General features: G+C 35.9%; 2 protein-coding genes across 3 annotated transcripts in view; one reads left to right on the top strand and one right to left on the bottom strand.

Moving 5' to 3' along the window:
- Positions 1 to 1233, top strand: LOC113546677 (C-C motif chemokine 13). Its single transcript, XM_026946654.3, has 3 exons — positions 1 to 118; positions 746 to 860; positions 1012 to 1233. The coding sequence occupies exons 1-3, from the start codon at positions 49 to 51 to the stop codon at positions 1067 to 1069; spliced, it is 243 nt and encodes an 80-aa protein (XP_026802455.1). The 5' UTR covers positions 1 to 48; the 3' UTR covers positions 1070 to 1233.
- Positions 1234 to 21359: 20126 nt separating this feature from the next.
- The window catches only part of LOC113546645 (septin-7-like), a 37405-nt gene continuing 34482 nt past the window's right edge, over positions 21360 to 24282 (bottom strand). For both annotated transcript variants that reach the window (XM_026946602.3, XM_053235222.1), the window contains exon 13: positions 21360 to 24161. In XM_026946602.3, coding sequence (XP_026802403.2) covers positions 24122 to 24161 — 40 coding nt within the window. In that variant the 3' untranslated portion in view covers positions 21360 to 24121. The remainder of the gene's footprint in view (positions 24162 to 24282) is intronic.

Below are 24282 nucleotides of genomic sequence, written 5' to 3'. Positions count from 1 at the left end.
TGATGTTAGAGAGAGAAGAGAGCAGAGCTTCACACACCTGCTGAGAACATGAAGATGAGTCGTGTGTTTCTGGTCCTGGGCTTCGTCCTGATCATGGCGCTCTACTCAGATGCTATGCGTGAGTTTATCACACACTTTTGTATTTAATGTCTACAGGTGCAGATTAGACTTTAATACAAAAATAACTATTACAACAACTTAGATACAAAATACTATGTGTAATATTAATTTATTAATAAAAGAATAATATATTATACGACTACAATCAAGTGTAATTTAATAATTCATTATTAATAATATTAATAACGTTCAGACTAAAAATTCTTAACAGTTAAAAACAATTTGTGATTCTATTCTATATATCTGTTAATAAAATAAAAATAAAAATAGTTGATGATGACTATTCAAAGAAAAATAATTATTAATTTGATTGCTATTACTCATTAATTAAGTAATAATATAAAAAATTATGTTAAATACTTTAATAATAGAGATTATTATTATTATTATTATTATTATTATTATTATTATTATTATTATTATTTAGTATTGCAATATTTTTAACATATAAGTGTCTCCAAGGTTAAAGAACTGAAAGAGAAATAAAAAGTATAAAATATCTGATGTGGAGTTATTAATTCTGACAGTTTCTATATTTTTAAATACAGTGTAGTAATAATATTTTTAAATACAGTGTAGTAATTACAGTGTAACCTGAGCGAGCTCATCTGTCTCTCTCACTCAGCGCCTGATCCTCTTGCTGTCTCGTGCTGTTTCACTTTCTTCTCTGGCAAAATTCCTCCTCAAAATATCCAGCTGGTGAAAAAGACGGACTCACACTGTGCACAGCAAGGCTTCATGTGCGTATCTTTCTTTAGAGATTAAACACACTTATTAATGGTTTATTATGTGATAATAACAAGTTATCTATACTATTAAAGCTATTTCACTTCTGAATGATGTGTTATAAGCCTCTGTTAAACTGTGTGTTAATCTGTGTGTGTGTTTCAGTGTTACGACGCCTAAGTTTCCCAGCCTGTGTGTTCGTGAAGACCCCTTTAAAAAATAGTGAACTTTAATTCTGCAGCATTGATTGGAAAAAAATGCAAATGTAATAAACTTCATGTAACTCTTCATGCAAACTTTTATGCAGTTCAGTCCATATTTTTTGTCCCAATGTGAAGCTTCAATTCAATGTTCTTGAATGCTATGAATAAAAAAATAATAAAAAAAAAATTACACATATAATGCACACTGACTAAATCGCATGATTTCATAATATTAAAATGCATTGAGTAATGAATAAAACACTGCATGTCATGCTGTTATTAGCAAATAATCAACTACGGCATTATGTGATGAAGTGAAATTAATGTTACCCCCTGGAAGTTGATTATTTTCTTATAACAGCACCTTCTGACCTTATTTATTGTATACCACAGAATTTACAATTTTTTATTAATTAAAGAATGACGTCAGTTTTTTTTAGCAGTTTGTAGTTACATTTAATGTAGTGGATCATCTGTTAAACACATTAGTCCCTGTTTTTACTTAGCAGTTATAAACAGTTGTTCCCTCACCAGCATCTCATTTTTTCTCTCTCGTAAGGTTAATAAGACAAAATAAATGCAGGTTGTCATGTTACCGAGAAACTGTAAAGTGTAAACTCCTCTGTTCTGAACATGTCGGAAAACTTAAAGTTACAGCTTTACCTCTGACTATTGCAAAGCACTGACACTGGAGACTCCTTTCATAAATGTTAAATATATAAATCTCCTTACAGAAAACCTCACCAACAATTCAATCAGAGATTACACATGTTTTTTATATCTATTTAATTCTGTTCAATTCTGCAGAAACACATATTAGAAACCAATAACATACAATAAAGAATGTTATAGAAATAATAATAGAATCCAGAATTCAACAGTGCTGACATCAGTTAGTTCTGGTCCATTAATTCCAAGAGTGCTGATATTCACTATAACAGCACTGTACATTTCACTGTTTGTATCACTCCGCTTGTCTGTTACACTGAAACTTTACGACACTTACTTCAGTCAGTCTGTGTGTTACACGCAATACTCTATGCAGCTGCGGGTTATTTGGAACTACACTATATGGCCAAAAGTTTTTGGACACCTGACCATCAGACTCATATGTGTTTGATGAACATCCCATTCCAAATGTATTCCTCTGTGCTGTTATAATAAGCTCCACTATTCTGGGAAGGCTTTCCACTAGATGTTGGAGCGTGGCTGTGGGGATTTGTGATCAGGTGCTGATGTTGGGTTGGTGAGGAGGTCTGGGGTTCAGTCAGTGTTCCAGTTCATCCCAAAGGTGTTCAGTGGGGTTGAGGTCAGGGCTCTGTGCAGGACACTCGAGTTCTTCTACTCCAACCTTCACACACCATGTCTTCATGGAGCTCGCTTTGTGCACAGGGGCGTTGTCATGCTGAATAAGGTTTCCAGTGAAGGGAAATTGTAAAGCTACAGTATACAATGGCATTCTATACAATTGTGTGCCTACAACTTTGTGACAACTGTTTGGGAAAGAGCCACATATGGGTGTGATGGTCAGGGGTGCACATACTTTTAGCCATATAGTGTATTTTCATTGAAGGTGCAAACCAAACAAAATATTTGGCCATGTTGGTTCTGAAATGTCAGTTACTTGATATTAATTTCTGTTAACTGTTGTATAAAAGCGATATCACACTCACAGTCATGCTGCTGTAGTGAATATCAGCACGGCTGTGATTACCTGCAGCCTCGTGCCTGTGGCCCAAACACAGCTGTGCTGATGTTCATTTGTTTCCATTTTTGCCAGTGAAATCAGCCTATATTTTATTTTTATGGGCTGTATTACTTAATCTGTTACTTACTTTAATGTTATACAAACATTTAATTTTTGGAAAATTTATCTTTGAAAACCTAAAGGTTTCTGACACAGTAATAATTGTGATAATCGCTGACACATAAATATTTATATACAGTGGCTTGCAAAAGAATTCAGCCACCCTGAAATTGGTCAGATTTGTGTGAATAACAAATAATAAATACAGTATTTTTAGTGCAAACGCATGTTCTTTTAGAGTGAATTTTCAAAGCACCAAAACAAGACAGACAGTGGTGAAGGACGCCACAGTGAGGCCAGCAGTCACTCTGAAGGAGTTACAACGTACAGTGCCTGAGAGTGGATGCGCAACCGGATGGCCATTTCAAAACATCAGCGTAATTGAGGCCTGTATGGGAAGATGGCTAGAAAGAAACCATTGCTCAAGAAGAGCCTAATGAAAGCACAAGTGATCCAGTGAAGATGTGGTTTTTTGGTGTGATAAGGCTAAAGATCAAGATATGGTATTTGGGCAAGTTTCAAAGTGCTATGTGTTGTGCAAACCTAACAGAGGTCATACCATAATTAACACCATCCCTACAATGAAATATGGTGGTGGGGCCATCATGCTCTGGGGGCATTTTTATTCCTGCTAAAGTCTGCTAAAAACAAACAAACAAATAAACAAACAAAAACTAAAGCTTGGGAGAAACTTCACCTTTCAGTAGGACATTCCAGGCACAAGGACAAAGCAATGCAGGAGTGGTTAAAAAACACAAACGTGAATGTTCTATAGTGGCTAAGTCAAAATCCAAATCTGGACTTGAACAACCAACTAACTTGAAGCCCCTGGAGCAAATCTGCCAGGAAGAATGGGCAAAATCATTCTTTAACAGTCTGCAAAACTGGTAGCAACTTACACCAACAGACTTAAAGCTGTTATTGAAGCAAGGTGGTTCTACCAAGTCTGAATAAGTTGAATACTTATTTCAGTTTTTCATTTGTTTAAAGATCTGCTGCCAAGTAATGCATTTTGACTTTAAAAATGTATTTTAAGAGCAGATTGATTTGCAAGAAAAATACTGACTGGAACAATCTGAGTAAGTGCTATTTCTAATCCAGATCAATCTGATGACTTTTAAGGGGACTTTTAAGGATGACTTTCAAGACCCTGCAAAAGTTCCACCCTATTGTAAATTTCCATGAAATGGTAATTAGCGTAACATTTACCATATAAGGTAGGAATATGAGACCATTAAATAAGCTGTTGATGCTGAATAATAACTGCTGTATTCACTACTTATTAGTTGTATGTAATAATAATGTATGATCCCTGTTGCAAAAGTGTAGCTAAACAGATAAGCAGTGTAACAGAGAAGAAGATTGTGTTCGATAAGGTTGCATTTAATCTTAAATTTTTAATAACACTGCAAGCTCTTCTGCAGAAGTTCAGATGCTGTGGGAGATTTGGTTTCATCAGCAGGATATTCGTCTTCGGTTTCTATGCTACATCTTAAAACATGTTTGATTGTTTGGTGATAGCGATGGAGGAGGGTCAGAGATGGTGCTTGAGATGGTGTCTGGTCTGACCATGAACTTTATTTCCAATTCACTGTCATTCCCAGCTATTGAAGTATGGACAGAAACCTTTAGCGTCACTGCATACATGCAGATGGGTGACATTGGTGTCACTATTTTGACGCACTTGGTAATCATATTGTTATCAATAAAATGCATTTGCTTTATCTTTCCAATGCAAAAGGCAAATGCATTTACTGGCTTTTTATGGATGAACCTTGTGCTTCAAAAGTATGATGCAAAAAGGTGAATGAATGAACAAAATACAGTCCATAGTAAAGGATAACACTTGTGATTTTCTATTCACGTTGTTATTTAGAGCTAGATCCATCAGCAGAGGATCATAATATTATCATTATGATATTTCTCAGTAAGTAACGGAGTATAGCTTGTTTGTTGAAATCTCTTCGTTAATGTTTTTTTTTTTTTTTTTTTTGGCATGCTATCACGTTGACTGATCAAAAAACTCCAGGAGTTTTGGGGAAATTTACTGCGTAAAATTTACAATCAGGAGGACAAAGTAATAAATTTGACTTATAGTGAATCTTGTCCTAAGCGCTTCCTAAGTTCTAATTAATGATAAACTCCCCAGATGCCAATTCTATCAGATAATGATTCCAGCAGTATCATGATACATTTCCTGTTTATTTGAGCACCTTTTTCCACTGAATACATTCAGACATTCAGACTCTTGCCCACACACACACACACACACACACAAGAACAGGTTTCTAGTTTCAAAATGATTTGATCATGTTAGCCACATTTATCTTCACAAACTCTTTGATGTGTATTTGATGAAGACATGCTGTGTTATTTGGTGAGCATTCAGTTTCTGCTATTTTAACTGCCAAAATTAGCCTCGTTAGCCTGTCTTTAACTAGCTAATTTGGTGGTGGTAGATGATGATGCTATCCAGTGGAGGTTTGTCCACAGGGGCACATGGTGTAGAGCCCTACTTTATATACTATATCAGCTATTCAGCAAATGTTAATCTTCATAAAGATGTCCCCCATTTAGCTGTACAGAGTTATCATTGCACCTAGTGGTCAAAAATTGGAACTAAATAAGCTAATAAAAAATAATTGGAATTAAATCTAAAACAATTTCGCCAACAAAGTGTAAGTGCACTCAGTGTCTAAAGGTGTCTCAGTCTTCCAAAGTTTGGATTTATTTTTAGCTATTTGGAGATGTAGTTGGGCTGGAAATGTTGCTGAAACCTGACAACCCTGTTTTGTCTCGCAAATGGGAAACACACCAGCTCTATGGAACACAGTTCAATTGAAATATGTACAAAACCACTCAGAATGAGCTGCACGCTGCAAGCCTGTACGCTGGATGACTGTATGTTGTCGAATCTCAGCTGATTATTACAGTAAAATTTCATTCGATGGTAGCCTACAGGAGATGTCAAGTGTGATAGCCTCTCGACTTCATTTTGTTTGAGGCTATGATGTTTTCAATGTCATCCTGCAACTTCAAAATCTGTGGTGCCATTTTTGATGTTATCTAAAGTCTGATGCAAGCTACCATTAGATACCAAACTCAATCATTTTAGGTAACATTCCTGGATAAGTAACAGCAAATGATGAAATCAGCACTTAGTGTTGGTAAAAAGCACACTAATGTTTGCCATCTAACAGTGTTAACCAAGCTTACTCTGCACCTCATTTTATTTCACATAATGCTCAAAAGTCATTTTGTATGTAACATTATGGTATCTATCTGTATTTTTTTTTAAACCAATCGTTTTTAACAGCTTTGTGTTCCATCCACCGAGGTTGCAGCAGCTGACCCAAATGCTGGATTATCAGCTTTCTTATGGAAATTAAAAAAAGAAATGTCAATGTGATGTAACTGTTATGGCCACCGTGGACAATTCCTCCCACAGCCACCAGAGGGCACCCTCACTCACTTTATGAATCTGTTCTTTTGTTGTCTGCTCCATTTCCTTTCCTGATTTTGCACACCTGTTTTGTATTTCCCTGTTAGTTACGCTGTTTAAGTTCTGTGTTTTCCCTCTTTATTGATGGAGCGTTATGCTTATGTCTGTGTGTGTGTTTGCGTTCACGGTTAGATTTCAGTTACTGTTTGCACTGTGAATAGCTCTTGTTTCCAAGTCCAAGTTTTCCTTGCCTTGCTGTGCCTATTATTAGCCTTTGTTTCCTCTAGTATTTTTGGTTCTTTCTCAGTCCTTGCTTGTTTCTTAGCTGCTGTTTTTGTTCATTAAAGAGATTCTGCATTTGGACTCTTCGCATTACAGTAACAGCAACTGAGTGTAACTTTTCAGAGGAGATGGATGCAGGTGCTGGCTTTTCTTAATTTCTTTTCTTTTCTTTTCTTAAACAAAATACAAACTAAATGAAGACAGTCAAAGCAAGGATCAAAATGCTAGTGAAATGAAAACTAGGTACAAGACAAGGATACAACAGATAGCAGCTGTAACAGACTACATACAGCAACGGAAGCTGAGCAGCTAAGGAGTGAAAACACAGAACATACAGGAAAACTAACCAAGCAGGACACAAGCCCAACACAGGAACTCAGTGGGACGTAGACGTTGTTCGAAACTATGTAGGAGGCTGCCCTCTGGTGGCTTGATGGTGAACTGTCTGTGGTGGATGTGGTGTCGAGTAGTTAAGATGGGATAACATAAAATGAAATGACTCGTGAGTCATCAGGTTCTGTAAAACAACCCAGCATTTGTGTAATATTAATTAATACATCATTATATACTATATCATTTTAATATTATAAATTGATAATGGTTATGTAAATATATTACATTTCATTAAATATAATGAAATATAATTGATTATATTTAATATAATGTATTAGATTATTTATATTTAAATTAATTATATTTCATTGAAATTGTTGTTTGTCAAGTATCATTAATTCCATTTTAAGTGTTAAGTATTTGCTAATGAATGAATGAAGACTTTAGTCAACATAAATACAATTTGCAAATAAGCACCATAGATATTAATAAGTTGTTCAGCAGTGCTTAGTTCCTATTAATGATTTTTAAGTCACATGAGTTAATACTTAAAAAAAAATGTAATATTGGACATTATGCATCATGCTAATCATTACCATCATTAGTTAATGGTTAATCAACTTTAAACATGTATAAATTAATTTTTAATAATACTATATATAACTATTTTATATAGTTATTTATTAATTGCATTTGATTTTGTATTTAAACACACACACCCACATATTATATATATATATATATATATATATATATATATATATATATATATATATATATATATATATAAAATTAATATAAAGGTATATAATTAATTAATTGAAGTAACAATATTTTTTAATAAATATTATTGCATTGCTTCTATTATTAGTAGCAGGATTACAATTTTTCTAAGACATAAGTGACTCCCATATGAAAGATCTGAAGGATGAATCACTTAAAATTGGAATATATAAAAAATCTCATTTATTTTTTTGGTTTATTTACTTTAATTAATTCTGTCATTTTCTATTTGACATTTGCATTTATGCAGAGCTCAACTGTCTCTCTCACTCCGCGTTAAGAACCAATATTATCTCGTGCTGTTTTAAGTTTTTTGAACACAAAATTCCTCCTAAACATATCTCGAAGGTGAAAAAGACAGACTCTCATTGTCTGCATCAAGGCTTCATGTGAGTATCTGCCTTTAGACATTAAACATATGTATTACTGTTTTATTATGTAATAATAACAAGATAAATTTACCCATTTTACCCTGGATTCACCCTGGAACTCTTTTATAATGCTCTGTTGATTAGTGTGTATATCTCTGTGTGTGTGTGTGTGTGTGTGTGTGTGTGTTTCAGTGTTACGACACCAAAGCACCCTAGGCTGTGCATTCATGAAGATCCCTGGCAGATTATGAGGCAGAATGAGATAGAAATGCAAATCGGATCAACTTTAAGCATCTTTTTATGCAATTTATTTTTTTTTCTCAGCTTGACGCTTCATTTCAATGTTATTGATGCTTAATGCAATGAATAAAATAATTAAGTAAATTGCATTATTTCATAACATTTAAATGCATTGAGTAAGGAATAAAACACTCCATATCCCGCTCTTACAGTGAACTCTCACCACACCCGAAACCTAACGTTACAGCTTTACCTTGTCTGTTACGAAGCATTGACACTGGAGACTCCTTCCATCAATGTTAAACAAAGGTCACTATATCACATGGTTTATAATCCGTTAATATGGAGAGTTCACTGTACATGTCCCTGTGAATGAGTTGTTGCTATAGAAACGATAATTTATTAGAATGAGCACTTTAATATAAACCTGTGATTTGCATCACATTCAGAATTTAACAGCGCTGCAGTGTAAATGTCTTCAGCAGAAACATTAAGTTTCTGTGTTTGAACTTTTTGAGACATGCGTCTCTTTCTGCAGGTGAAACTAGAAACAGTCTCCATTTTGTTTTTATCTGCTCTGTTACTTAACCTATTACTTACCTTACTCGTATACAAAGATTTCTCTTTAACATTTAATTTTTGAAACATTTAAGTTTGGAAACCTAAAGTTTTCACTTTTCTACTGACATAGTAATGCGCAATGTAAAAAATTGCACGCTATTCTACATTTCCAGAAAAGGTTATTAAGATAACACTTAAGTATATTCAGGGCCGGGATAATGAGGGGTGTAAAGGATGCATTGCCTCCAGGCCCAGGCCATAATGGGGCCTGTTGCTAAAAAAAAATGTTTTATAAACGCAATTTGTGAAATAAATGTAAAAGTGCATGTGATTAAAAAGAAAAATGTACAACCTGGTTTCACAGAAAAAACTTTTGCATGCAACTTATTTGCAGCACCTTCTACACGATTTCTACTGACGCTCTGTCACATCTACATGATGCACATCAACGTATCAGTCTTTCACCCGAATGCTCTGTATGTCGTGTTCCACACTAACATCATTTAACCACGCTCACCTCTACCACTTAAACACATTGAGCGTAGCTCACTTCATGCATCAAGTTTGTGTTTTTCATGACATATAATTAAACTTACCAGGATCATGAAGTTATTCTAACTTCTCCTCTTCTCTGCAAACACAATCCAACACCAACGCAGCTGCCAGACTTCTCACGGGGACTAACAAGTATGAGCCTGTTACTCCTATTTTAATTGCATTGCACCGGCTGCCTGTTAAATATAGAATCGATTTTAAAATTCTTGTGTATGTTTACAAAGCCCTCAACAATTTGGCCCCTCAGTATCTGACAAATTTGCTCCGTCCATATACTCCCTCCAGAACTCTGAGATCTTGTGAACATTGGCTTGATCAAGGTTTTACTACTGTATTTGCTTTACTTCGTTGTCTGTTTTGTTTTTCTTGTAGTTTTACTTTTTGTATTTTTCATAGTTTTATTCTTTGTACAGCACTTTGGTCAACATTGATTGATTGATTGATTGAAGTCATGGTAATGCAGTACGGTAACACTCATATTTTCAAGATGCAGAAATTTCAGATAGTCTTTGTAGCCTAAAGAATACTCCACTCCCACATTATGTCTCCTTTAGGAGTATTCTTTAGACTACAGAGACTACAGTGTAATGTCAGTATGAATGTCAAGTAAGGGGATTGTCCTGTATCATTCAGGAGCAATACCTTTATTATCTGGCAATTTTAATCGCACTTGTTTCAACAATTTTATTTGTTTTCCAACAATTGTATTGGATAACACATCATACAATGTGTCACATAAACCCATAAGTTTAGCAAGGTGTGCTAATATGCAAAACTGATGCAGAGATGTAAATCAGGCAGTGAGAGACAGAAAGACCAGAAATGATGTTTGTCTGGAGATCAGCGTGAAGAAAACAACGTCACTGATTGTAACCTTAGGCCTAATGTTACATCCACCAGTGTGGCTCATCACGGTGACAGCGCTGAACACTGCATCTCTACAGCTCCTGACCATACTGACTACAGCACTGACCGCCCCAGCCCATCTAATGTGCTTCAAGGGAATAACCATAACCATGTTGGAGAAAAACCTGCAGCTGAGTTCTTGACTGTGATGATTTTTGTTGTCCCAGATAACATTAGATCAGATATTGTGCAGTATAAACCTCAACAAATTAGAGACTTTTGCTGGGAATTAGAGAATTCCCAACAAATGATGGCTGTTGTTTCACATCAGCTAATTATTTTCACAAAAAGTGGGCTCTCAGACTGTGACTGTGCCATCTTGTCATAATATTTCTTCATTCGGGATTGAGAAATCTGTAGAGCTTCTCTAGCCAAATGACAAGATTTATGCAATTTTTCATGCATGTGACTAACATAATCCAATACATTACACCAGACATCATTTTGGAAAAAAAGGTCTTCCTTTAAAACTTTTAATGGACCCCGAACTGCATGTCCAAACACTAGCTCAGCAGGACTAAAACCTAGGGATTCTTCTATGGCTTCTCGTACTTTAAATAATATAAATGGAACACCTTCATCCCAATCTTTTTCTGTCTCAAAGCAATATTTTCGGAGCGTCGATATTAAGGACTGGCGAAAGAGCTCTAAAGCACCTTGCGATTCTGGATTCAGGCTAGAAATTTGATAGTGAATTTTCAAGGAGGTCAAGGATGTAGTGGAGCAGGTGGGATGGTCTGGTGTGGTTTACCTACACTCTAACAAACATGACACGACTGGCAATATTTAGTGACATCACTCTTTAACACGGGCCAGAAGAAATGTTTAAGGACCAGAGTATAAGTCTTATCAATTCCTAAATGTCCAGACCAAGGGTTGTCATGAGCTAAGTGAAGTATTTGATGACGATATGCAGACGGCATGACAATTTGACGCACCGACGTTTCTACCAGATCAACACTGGGCGACCATTTACACATTAAAACTCCATTTTCCAGATAAAATCTAATTTGTTTTGATGCTATACTCTTAAGATTACAAGCAACGCGGAGACATCTTGCTAGACTAGGATCTGATTGTTGAGCCTGAATAAGCTGCTAACAATCAGCTTTCCTTTATCTCCCTTATTAAGGAATTCTACGTTGGGTGACAGAAGTGGCGTAGGAGCTAATAAATCAGCTTCGCTAGTAGCTTCCTTAGCCAAGAATGAATCAGTCAAATCTATAACATTGGCAAATTTACGCATCTGAGCCCTTGTAATCACACATGCAGGGAAAACTTTGGTCAAGCCCCGACATTTGTCAACTGGAAATAAAGAACAGTCTGGATTATCTAAAACTTCTAGGACAGGAAGTACACTGCCACTGGCTAAGCTGTTACCTAGAATAAAGTGTGCTCTGTCTACGGGCAATAACTGAGACACACTGCAACATTAACTAGACCAGTGACTAATTCGGAGTGTAACTGGATTTGTTGCAAAGGCAACTTCACATACGCCATACCAATACCACGACAAAATACATGGGTTCCACAAAACGTTTGCTCAATCAAGGGTATTACTCCTGCCAGGAGACGGTACCAAAGGAAAGAACAGAATAAAAGGCTTCTAACACTATTCTTAAATTTAACCTCTTACCCTGCTCCACTACCTTAACCTTTACCAAAATACAAGGGGTGGTACCCGCCTACTTACCTGTAACTAGACAAAGAAAACACTACGCGAGGTGAATGTAAGTGCAGGGACAGGGAGATATCACTGAGGACACACTAACTAACTCACTAAGACTGTTAGCACTATTAGCACACATTTAAGTACAGAGGCTTAGCATAAAGCTTAACAAAGCAAGCAGTGTCAAACACGAAGCAAACCCGAGCAAAGCACTAAAACAATGAACGGCGTGTATGTGAGCATGAGCCGAAGGCTGTCTCGCAGTCGTCACCATGAGTCTTTTAAAGCCAGAGCTCCTCCCATTTCAGCATGTTACCGTCACTGATTGGCCTAGCAGTTATGCTGAATGACGGTCAGTCCACCGTCAGGCAGGGACTGGGGAGAAAGGGAGAGAGTGAGAGAGAGAGGGATTTGGTTGAAAGAAAATACATGAAAATACACAATGAATTGGTTGAAAGAAAATAGCAGACAGACAGTGATGGCTCCTGGATCAGCAGTGGAGGCAGAGGTGATAGTAAACCTTCCTGATGCTTGTCCCTGACCACTTGGTTGTCAGAGATATAGCCTAAGTAGTGTGTTGGAAAAGGCGTTTCTCCACAGGTGGTTATCAAGCAAACATCTCAGAACCTTGAAAACCTTTACCTCTTTATCCAGCATGTCCCAGAACACATCACTGATGAGGGCCTAGAACAAAGTGTGGGTGTTAACCAGTCCATAAGGCATTACAAGGTACTCCTATTGCCCTCTGTCTTCTATTCATTAGCTTTGTGCATGTGGATACAATTTTATGCACTATGGAGTTCAAGTTTGGTGATGCAATAAGAGATGTTCAATGGCTGAAGGTGCCAAAAGGAACACAGACTATTATTTGAGTATATGTTTACTGAGTCCTCTTTGGAAGTGAGTGCACAATACAGTTTCATTCCAGCCACGAGCAGCAGCAGTGAAGCAGTGCATATGTAGCAGCTGGTTTATTAAAGCATACACAGATGAAACAAACTAAATCAAAGCAAGAACCATAAGTAAGAGCTGTGAATCTGTGGCATGAAAACACAAAAATACTATACAAGATAACAGGCTGAACATGACAAAAGCTTGACAACTGAACACACAGAAAACAATTTATATAGTGTTACTAATTAGGGAAACACAAAATAGGTGTGAGTAATCACTGAGACATGTAACCAGGTCATTTGATTTGCATGGAGTCCTTGTCGGCCATTTTGTAGCTGAAACCAGTGCTGACGTGACAAGTGTTTTCTTACCCATTAAAGCATTGCTTAAGTGGCAGCACTTTGCAGCTTCTTCCTGTAGTCATTGAAATGGTCATGAAATTTGGTTTCATTGTTGCTCAAAGTGTGCAAAGTTAGTCATCTCCTCATTAAATATGCTTAGGCCTCAGGTCAGCTCTTGTACATTATATATTATCATGGTAGGTATTATTATTATTAGTATGTTATCATTTGGAAGTTAAGGGTATGCAAACTTTTGCACTGTAGGCTGTACAGCAGCATTTAATGTTTAAATGATTATAGATGGATCAGTTACTATCTTCTAGATAAATCTTGATTATAGATCTTCAGCAGATGTTTGTGTAGCCTGAGTGGAGGATGTGGTGAGTTTAGGAGGTGAGTGTAGAGATGTGTAGATGTAGATGTAGTGTGAGTGGTGGAAAATCTGCCTTTAAATCAATTTGTATAAGACGAGCTAATAAACCCAGACTCAAGCAAGTGTGATCTTAGATATAGAAGAGTGCAGAGCCTCACACACCTGCTGAGAACATGAAGATGAGTCGTGTGGTTTTGGTCCTGGGCTTCGTCCTGATCATGGCGCTCTACTCAGATGCTAGGCGTGAGTTTATTACACACTTTTCGTACAACATAGAGTACAACTTAACACAAGAATAACTGTTAATTACTTATACGCTAAGTGGAACACGTTAGCGTGCATGCAGTGTGTGTTACTGGACCTACTTTTTTGAGCCACCTTTCAGGTGTAAAGTCTGAGGTTAAGTTCCTCTTTTTTTTGTACCACGCACAGTATTCATTAAGTTGAATTCAATTTGCTTTGTATAGCGCGTTGAACAACAGACACTGTTACAGATTGTAATCCTACTAATAATAATATTAGTAATCTAATAATGTTTATTAAAATGTACTTAACCATACTTGTAATTACGAATGTTATTTTATTAATATTAATTAAATTACCTTATAATCAATAGTACAAATTATATCTATTCTTTTTTTTTATTATTTCCTTGTAATTAATAATATGTTAATGCAAAAATTTAATTATTTTTAATTAATTACACAAAATTACAAAAAAAAAATCTAATCATATTTATCTCTTTAGTCTATATAGTTATTTATTCATTGTTTTGGTTTGTATATAATTACTTGTAAATAATAAACATTTGTATTAATATAACAATATTAAAAGTAACATATTAATTATAAATATATACAAAAAAAGAATAGGTAAATATGTACGTGAATAGTTAAAATATGTATAGCTATAATTATTAATCATAATATAAAGTTTATTTAATTATTTATTTTATTACTATTAATAACAATAATAACAATAAAAAAAACCTAAATATTAGTTTTAATAACCATTATTATATTGCTAATATTACTATTGTTAGGTTTGCAATTTTTTTAACACATAAACATCTCCAAAATGAATGATCTGAAGGATGAATCAATTCAAAAACTATAAAAATGTTTTTTTAAAATGTATATATAAATGATATATAGAAAGTATAAAATGACAAATGTGTTTATTATTTCTTACAGTTTCTATTTAGTGTTTGCTTTTTAACAAAGCCATTGTGTTAATGTACATTTATGCAGTAATTACAGTGTAACCTGAAAGAACTCGTCTGTCTCTCTTACTCAGCACAAAGCCTTAACGTTCAGTGCTGTTTCAAATTCTTCCATGGCAAAATTCCTCCTCAACATATCCTGAAGGTGGAAAAAACTGATCCACGATGTCCACAGCAAGGCTTCATGTGAGTAACTGCCTTTACGCATTAAACACATGCATTACAGTTTTATTATACAATAATGACAAGGTAAATTTTATATTAAACTCATTTCACTCCTGAATGATCTGTTATAAAACTCTGGTGATGTGCGTATTTATCCGTGTGTGTATTTCAGTGTTACCACACCTAAGTTCCCTAACCTGTGCGTTCGTGAAGACCCCCGGTAAGGAAATTCAACTTTAATGCTGCATCTTTGACGGAACACAAATTTTATGCAACTGTTAATTCACTGTATAATTTCAATGTTTTAATCTGTAATGCAGTGAATCAAAAATGCATACTGATTAAATAAGATGATTTCATAACAGTAAAAAGTATTACGTAAGGAATAAAACACACTGTGTCATTCTGTTATTGGAAAATAATCAACAACTGCATGGTGCGTTGAGGCAGAATTACTGTTAACATCCTGATGTGTTAAATCACACTGCAGATGCTAAATGAATCGATTTGCATTGACTCCGCCTCCACCCTGTATTTTGCACCTTTAGGTAGATCATATATTCTGATCTGTGTCCTTTGGCCCATCACATAAGGGCAGTCAGAGTGATATGGAGTCGCCGCTGTCTTTACTGCGAAAACATATTAAAGATAAATAAGGAGCACTATGGATTAGAATTGATATGAATAAAATGACAAAATAATCACTAAGTTAAAATGTTAAATGTTCTTTTAGAATTATGTAGTAATTAAAGCATTAAGCTTTAAGCATTATGGGTTTTCCTGACAAAATTCCCACAAATACATCCCGAAGGTTGACAAAGGTACGATCGAGCTGTCCAGCACCAGGCTTCATGACTATGTCCTTATCCATATACACCTGTATTACTGTTTTATTATCTAGTGTAGTATAAACTAATTTATCATATCCAGTGTTTATGTGTGTGTTTCAGTGAGGAATCAACAAAAGGTAGCCTGTACGACTCCCGGAATGAAGACGACACACCAGGACAATGTGCACAAATTACACACTGACGTGAAATTTGTGTGCTAATTTGGAGACATCACAACATTGTTTAATGATCATGTGCTTCCAAACGTAAATTACACACTCTGTGATGCCATCTAATAAACATCTCGCACCTGTTGATTTGTTACTTCACTTTTATTCTTTTATTTCTAAATTTGATGTGTCATATCTATCTTATGTAGGGAATAAATATAACAGGATGTGCCTGTTAGAGGAAAAGAATCAATTCCCAGTACACCAGCAGAGGCTTTGTATATGTTTTGCTACATGATTAAGGAATAAAACATGACGGGCTGTGCTGTTAGAGGAAAATTATCCATGCCTGAAGTGAATGATTTTTCTATAACAACTTGCTGAAGAGTTTTATTCCTCTTATACCACACTAATTTGCCAACAATTTTTTTTTTTTAATTTATTCAAGAAAGAAATGTCATGCTTTTTAACCATTTATAGTTACATTTAATGTTCGTGAATCAAGTTAGTTCCTGTTCTCTCTTACGCTATAGCAGCTGTAAACAGTCGTTCCCTCACCAATCTCTCTTTTTTCTCTCTCTCTCTCTTGAAGTTAATAAGACAAAAAAATGCAGTTTACTGAGAAACCGCAAAGCGTAAACTCCTCTGTTCTGAAGATGTCTGAAAACCTACACTGTTACAAAGCACTGACACTGGAGACTCCTTCCATAAATGTTAAATACATGTCTCCTTATAGTAAATGTCACCATATCAACTATCATAGACATTTCTCTTTGTTTTGTTGTCTTTTTTTTTTTAATATGTTTATTATTAGCATGAGCTCATGTGGCTCATGTGATTCCCCAGGCACGGAATCAACCCCAGCCACTAGGAGTGTACTCCCACTCCAAAAATGGGAGGGTTGCATCAGGAAGGGCATCTGGTGTAAAAAATACAGACCAATGATCTGCTGTGACGTCCCCTAATGAGAGCAGCTGTTATTAGAACAACAATATTAGAATGTGGCGCATCCACCATACCAGTCCCTGTAAATGAGCTGTTACCTTAAAAATGGTAATGAATTAGAACGAGTGCATTAATGTAAACGTGTGATTTATGTTAGAGCAGGAACTACTATCAGTACACTGAAAAATATTAAACATGGATTAACGTATTTAAAGTAAGAGCTTAAGTAAAATATGCAAGAAAAAGGAAATAGATAAATAAGAGTAGGTTTATGTTAAACTTGTTAAATAGAAATACATACATTTAAGAACTTGGTTTTTTTTGTACTAACATGGACATTATATCAATATGTAAAAGCTACATAAAACCATAATCACTTTTTAGAGTGCACAGGAAATTACAAAACATTCAAGAATTCAACCATAAAACATAAAGTTGATTACTTTCCTATAACAGCACATCCCCAAGTGTTTTATTCCTCTTATGCCACAGCAGTTTGCCAACAATTACAATCTTTGCGTCCATCAAGTCCTGCAGAAACAAAAGAGCTACAATTTTCAGCTGATTCCAAATGAGTGTGTGTGTGTGTGTGTGTGTGTGTGTGTGCGTTTTCAGTTGTTAAAGATATAAAATGAGCATTATTCAGTGTGCAGAATTCGACAGTCCAGTTCTGCCTGATGACTCAACACTGAGTCTACAGGACATGCTTTTATCAGTTTTCACACTTTTCCTCTTTCTATACGCTGAGAGGAAGATGTGGTGAGGGGAGGGATGTGTGTGTGGGTGGGGGCGGGGGGCCGCGGGTGTAAAACGGGTGGAGGAGTGTGTCTGCTTTTAAATAAACATTTGTGTATAACTCATCTATAAAACTCTGTGAATGCCTCCATCAAACATGAAGCTGAGACGTGTGTTTTTAGTCCTGGGCTTCGTCCTGATCATGGTGCTCTCCGTAGACGCATCCCGTGAGTTCATTACACACTTTTACACAACAGATTAGCTTTAAAAGGCTTTTAGAAAACACATTAATAACTTTTAACATTAACTTATTAATTCCAAAGTAAGGTAAAGTTAACACCCCCAAAGTTTTCTTGTATTTTCAAAAAGTATTTATTTTATAAACATGAATATGAGATGAAAGATCAAAATTTCAGCTTTCATTTCCTGATATTTACATCTAGATGTGTTAAACAACTTAAAACAATTTTTAGGTGAGCAAAAATATAGGAACAGATAGTCATAAAGTAAATTAAATTAAATAACACTTAATATTTGGTTGCATATTCCTTGTTTGCAATAACTGCCCCCTTGCTTGCTTAACTGCTGATGTCCCACAGTCTCCTGGAGCTGAAATGCTCCACTGGGTTAAGGTCTGGTGATTGACTTGGCCAGTCTAAAACCTTCCACCTTTTCCCCTGATGAAGTGCTTTGTTGTGTTGGCAGTGTGTTTTGGGTCATTGTCTTGCTGCATAATGAAGTTCCTCCCAATTAGACTGGATGTATTTCTCTGTAAATTGGCAGACAGAATGTTTATGTAGACTTCTGAATTCATTCTGTTGCTACCATCATGAGCTCCATCATCAGTAAAGATTAGTGAGTCTGTTCCAGAAGCAGCCAAGCAAGCCCAAGCCATGACACTACCTCCACCGTGCTTGACCTATGAGCTTGCATGTTTTGGATCATGAGCAGATCCTTTCTTTCTCCACACTTTGGCCTTTCCATTACTTCGGGAGAGGTTAATCTTGGTTCCAGAGCTTTTCTGGATCATCTCTGTATTTCTCTGTGAATTCTAATCTGAATTCCAATTCTTACTGCTGATGAGTGGTTTGCATCTTGTGGTATGGCCTCTATATATCTGCTCTCAAAGGTTTCTTCAAACTGTGGATTGTTATATCTTCATCCCTGCCCTGGGAAGGTTGTTGGTGACATCACTGCCTGTTGTTTTTGGGTTTTTCTTCACAGCTCTCACAATGTTTCTGTCATCAACTGCTGTTGTTTTGATTGGCCCACCTGTTCCATGTCTGTTCCATGTCTGGTTGTTAGCACACCAGTGGTTTCTTTCTTTTTCAGGACATTCCAAATTGTTGTACTGGCTATGCCCAATGCTTGTGCAGTGGCTATGGTCGATTTTCCTTCTTTCCTCTGTTTGAGAATGGCTTGCTTTTCTCCCATAGACAGCTCTCTGGTCTTCATGTTGGTTTATCCTTTTAACAACAAATGCAGTCTTCACAGGTTAAACCCAGGGCTCAAACCAAGAGTAGACATTCAGTGCTATTAACTATTTAAACAATCAATCAATCTAACAGGACACACCTGGGCATTTTTTTGATGACTTGAAAACTGGGTGGGTTCAAACGAAAGGTGCCATGTTGTAAGGTGTTTAACATATCTAGCTGTAAATATCAGGAAATGAAATCTGAAATTCTGCTCTATCGGCTCATATTCATGGTTTTATCTCAAACCCAAATGTCTTCAGTGTATAGCAAAAACAAAATGACTGACCTTGCTATTCCAATACTTTCAGAGTTTTTTAATTATTATGATTTTCATTGGTTTGGTTTTAATTATAATGATAATTATATAATCAAATGATAAAGAAACCATCTACCAGCTAATTATATTTTTTGTCAACAATATTTGTATTATTTGTAGTATTTCATTCCTATAAAATAATGATAATCATAACTGATTATTATTAATTCATGCCATATATATGATTATATTCTTATTTTAAGTTATGCATACACACAATAATATACATAACTGTATATACAGTTATGTATATTATTAATTTAGTAAAGCTCATCTCATCTCTCTCTTGCTCAGCTCAAGTGCTCATCGGTTCCAACTCATGTTGTTCCTCCTTCTTCCGTGGAAAAATTCCCCCCAAGTTAATTGTTAAAGCGGAAAAGACAGACCCACGTTGTGCAAAGCGAGGCTTCGTGTGAGTATCTGCCTTCAGAAGATGCATACAGGAAATGATTAGCTCATGAATTATCAGTAAGACTCACTCTGTGTGTGTTTCAGGGTCACGACACCGAGGCAGCAGTTGTGTGTTCGCAAAGTCTCCGCTACGGGAAAGTAAACTTTAACACTGCAGCTTTCAGTCAACTGAAATGCAACACATGCAGCAGAAAAGAAATAAATGTAATTCAGCGCATAATGTTTGTCATTTTAGCTCAGTGTGAAGCTTCATTTCATACTGGTGCTTAACGCTGACTAAAATAAAGAACATTGAGTGATTCAATCTCATGATTTCATTACATTAAAAAGTTTTATACTTCAGTGCTGCTGAAATCTGATTGGTCAGGAGGTGTTGAGTAATTTTCTTTAACAGCAGCTCGTTCTAATACCTTATGGTTTCTATAGTAACAGCTCATTCACAGGGACTTATACGGCGGATGCTGTGCATAAAGTCTTCTGTAAGAAGTTTTTTTTTTCCTCATTTTTGGAAGGAGTCTCCAGTGTCAGCTCTTTGTAACAGTCAGAGGTAAAGCTGTAACGTAAAGTTTTCCGACATCTTCAGGACAGAGGAGTTTATGTTTCTTTGCGGTTTCTTGATAACATGACAAGCTGGGTTTTTTTTGTCTTATTAACTCGAAGAGAGAGAAAAAGAGGCTGATGAGGGAACGACTCACTGTAGTATAAGAGGAATAAAACATGCTTTTTACAGGAAAATAATCTTCTAACTTCATATATTCTAACTTAACTAAATAATCTAACTTCAGGGTTGTAACACCAACTTTGCACTTTCATCGCACCACCCTGTTGTTGATTATTTTACTATACTTGCACGACATCGAGTGTTTATAGCTGCTGTAACAGGAACTAACTTGTCTCGTGGATATCCCACAATATTAAATACAACTATAAACAGATAAAACATACAACGTGTCATTCTCTAATAAATAAAAATTATAAGTGTTGGAAATTCACTGTAGTATAAGAGGAATAAAACATGATTTTATAGGAAAATAATCAACATCAGGGTTGTAACTAACTTTGCTTCATTGCACCACCCTGTTGTTGATTATTTTACTGCACCTGCACAACACTGAGTGTTTTATTCCTTACTTAATGTTCCTAACTAACTAATAACTAACTAAGCAGTAACTAACTAACTTCAGAGCTAAAGGTTGAGAATGTGTGTGTGCATGTACATGTTACTAACATCTACATGAACACTTATATAGGTTTGTACAGCAGTATTGTTTAAAAAAAATTAATCTGTTATTGTGCTATTATTAAAATCTGATCATGTGATCTTCAGGAGATGTTTGATAATTCAGCACTGAGTTTCTGTATCAGACATTTTCTCTGATTATTACACTTGGTTTCTTAGCACACACAGTGTTCAGTGATCAGAGGTGTGTGTGTGTGTGTGTGTGTGTGAGAAGATTCAGGATAACGAAGACGCATCATGATGTGTTTAGCATCACCGTCTCATCTTTAATAGTAATAATGTACAGTTAGGATGGACAGAATAGACAATAATAAAATGCAGGGAAAAAAAACACATTATGATGAAAACAGAATACATATAAAAACATAAAAAGTGTGTGTGTGTGTGTGTGTGTGTATGTGTGTGTGTTGGGGGATTGATGTTGGGTTCTCATGGTAAAGGTTGAGAAAATTTTAGATAAACTTTGAGGTTAGTTCTAGTGAGATGTTTGCAGCGTGAGCATTCGCTAACTGATAGCCGGAAGAACTGTTATATTTGCATAGTGGAAACTGTGTGTGTGTGTGTGTGTGTGCTTGTGTGTGTGCGTAGCTGTACAGACAAATAAACCAATATTGATTACAAATTCTTAAGAATTAATAGCTGATGTTAGCAGCTGTATGTGTGTGTGTGTGTGTGTGTGAGAGAGAGTGTATGAGTGTGTGTATTTATGCTAGTATCCTCACACACTACTGTAAATATTCTATTTCGCCTGACTGAAGCTAATCTTAGCGCCTCTTAGCTGTCCATCAAGCCCTCTGTTCCACTTCCTGTCTGCGAGAAAGCAGGAGAAATGTCAGAACGGACCGATACACTACAGATATACATATTAGAGACACACACACCTTAAAAAATGAAACTTAGTGAGTGAAAATATCTTAAATTTAATCAAATGTATTTAATATTTCCTATTAGAAGATTACAATAAATCGAATATATGATCATTAAACCCATTTCTACCGATTATTTACTCATTTTGAGCTTTTTTCTCATTTTAAGCATTTACTTCTATAAAGAAACAAAAAATCTGCCAACATAATAAGAACAATTACAGCTTTACGTGAGTAAGAGCATCTAAAACAGGCTGAAAAATGTAATATTTGATTTATAATCATCTCATAATAAGAAATATTACATACATTTGCCCATATTCAAGGTATTTTCTCTCTCCTTATCTATATACTGTATATAGATATTTTTCTATTGGTTAATAGAACATCATATCATAAATTTTTCCATTGTTTTAAAAGTTACGATGCTTACATTACTTAAAAGATGATTAGCTAAACTAGCTAGGCAATTTTCTCTGCAAACACATTAGCTAGGTAGCTTAGCCTTTTATATGCCACTATTTATTTAGTGAGATTTACTTAAGCAAGTAAGACTTCAAACAAGTCACTGTTGTAGAAGGAGTAGATTTACAAATAAAATTTACTTGTAAGTAATTAGAGGTGATGTTGCAGTGACTTTTTGAAATTTATTTAAAAAAACAAACAAATAAATTGCATTATAATGATGTATCAAGATAGGAACTGTATTTTATTAGCACAGATTGAAGAAATATCTTCGATTCTGTCATGTGCTTTAAAGAAAAACACGAATAAAGTCAATATGAGCTTGGCTAGGGCTCTAATATGTACATCTATACTGTGTTCGCACACACACACACACACACACACACACACACATATTACTGTGCACATGATCAAACGGGGTCAGAATTAAAGCTCAGGTCTCCTGTATACAAATTCCCAGTATTTGATGGTCAAAATTTTAAGAACTGTGTGTCAGGGCCGGCGCCGCGAGGGGGCGTGAAGGGCGACGCCCCCTCCCCGGGACTATCCCACCCCCTCAGTCAAGATGAATATGTAAAGGGATTTTAATGATGAAATACGCTATTTTTTAAAAAAAAATCACTTTTGCCAGGTGCTTCAGCTTTGTAGTGTGAAAACAGCGATATTTTATTTAAGGGCAGTATTTTACACAAAGTCACATTTTGATTGGTTGTTTGATTAAAGCGTGCTTTCACACATTAGCCTACGTTACGTTACGTTAAACTTCCTGTGGCACGAAAAGCACAAAAGTACATGCATTGTATAATTTCAAGGCTGCACTGCATTAGATCGTTTAAACATGGAAATTCGGAAATGGATTAAAAAGAAAGAAACTAGAAGAGCTGCTACTACTGCTGGTCCTGGGCTCCAAACAAGCAGCCAAGCAGACGCAGTTAACTGCTTTTGGTGGTGGTGGTGTCATGGCAACTTGTCTGTATTCGCTGTAAAACTGCTGAAATGGTGCATCTGAGATGTATTTATATCTGGTGGTCTAAGACGTATTTATATCATGGCAATCAATGAGTCGAGTTTTTGAACAGGTCTAGGCTTTAGTAAGATTATCTGTACGTTGCTCTGTAGCTTTTAATTTCATGTTGTAGTAGCGACATGTTTGTTTACGGCCCGACAAATATGTTTTTTTTTAATAGCTGGGAATACTTTGCATTACGTTATCGCCCCTTTCGGTATTTCAAACTCCCCCTCTTCAGTACTCTGCTGGCACAGACTCTGCTCTGTGTGTGTGTGTGTGTGTGTGTATTTGTGTGTGTGTGCTTGAAATGGAACGACCAGGCCTTCTATTAGCTATCAGAGGACTGGTAAATAAAATCCTCTTCGTCATTAAAATCTAGGATGCGCTCAGCCGTGAGTGCAGTAACAGTCAGCGTCCACACGAGGGCGTCTCATATCATCGAACCGCAGTTACAGAGCTGTGACACAGATCAGTTCATCTACAAAACAAAAAAATCATGCGTCTGGAATGTTCCAAAAGAAATGTGGGTGCAAAGCGAGTGTGTGTGTGTGTCTATGTATGCGTGTGTGTGTGTGTGTGGAACCTGGGGGTCATAATCATGCGAGCAGGGAGTTTAAAAAGGAGTGTGTGGTGCTGAGGCAGAGGGGAAGGACGTCGGCCTCGTTAAAAGATTTTCCCTTTTTTCTTGTTCTTCTCCATGGTTCTGAAAGAAATGAGACAGAGGATAAAATTTAGCAAACGCTAGCAAAAGTGGAAGACTCAATACTGATGACAGAGCATTTTAATATAAGGTAAGAAAAAAAAAAAACCAAGGGGTGTGTGTG

This window comes from Pangasianodon hypophthalmus, chromosome 7, assembly GCF_027358585.1.
Source record: "Pangasianodon hypophthalmus isolate fPanHyp1 chromosome 7, fPanHyp1.pri, whole genome shotgun sequence".
Taxonomy (NCBI): Eukaryota; Metazoa; Chordata; class Actinopteri; order Siluriformes; family Pangasiidae; genus Pangasianodon; species Pangasianodon hypophthalmus.
This window is presented reverse-complemented; position numbering and strand designations above follow the sequence as displayed.

Bases quoted from the DNA above. Each gene is read 5' to 3' on its own strand.
- LOC113546677 (XM_026946654.3), top strand. From the start codon at position 49: ATGAAGATGAGTCGTGTGTTTCTGGTCCTGGGCTTCGTCCTGATCATG. The intron at 119-745 runs GTGAGTTTATCA...TCTCTCACTCAG, and splicing joins GCTCTACTCAGATGCTATGC to CGCCTGATCCTCTTGCTGTC. The intron at 861-1,011 runs GTGCGTATCTTT...TGTGTGTTTCAG, and splicing joins TGTGCACAGCAAGGCTTCAT to TGTTACGACGCCTAAGTTTC.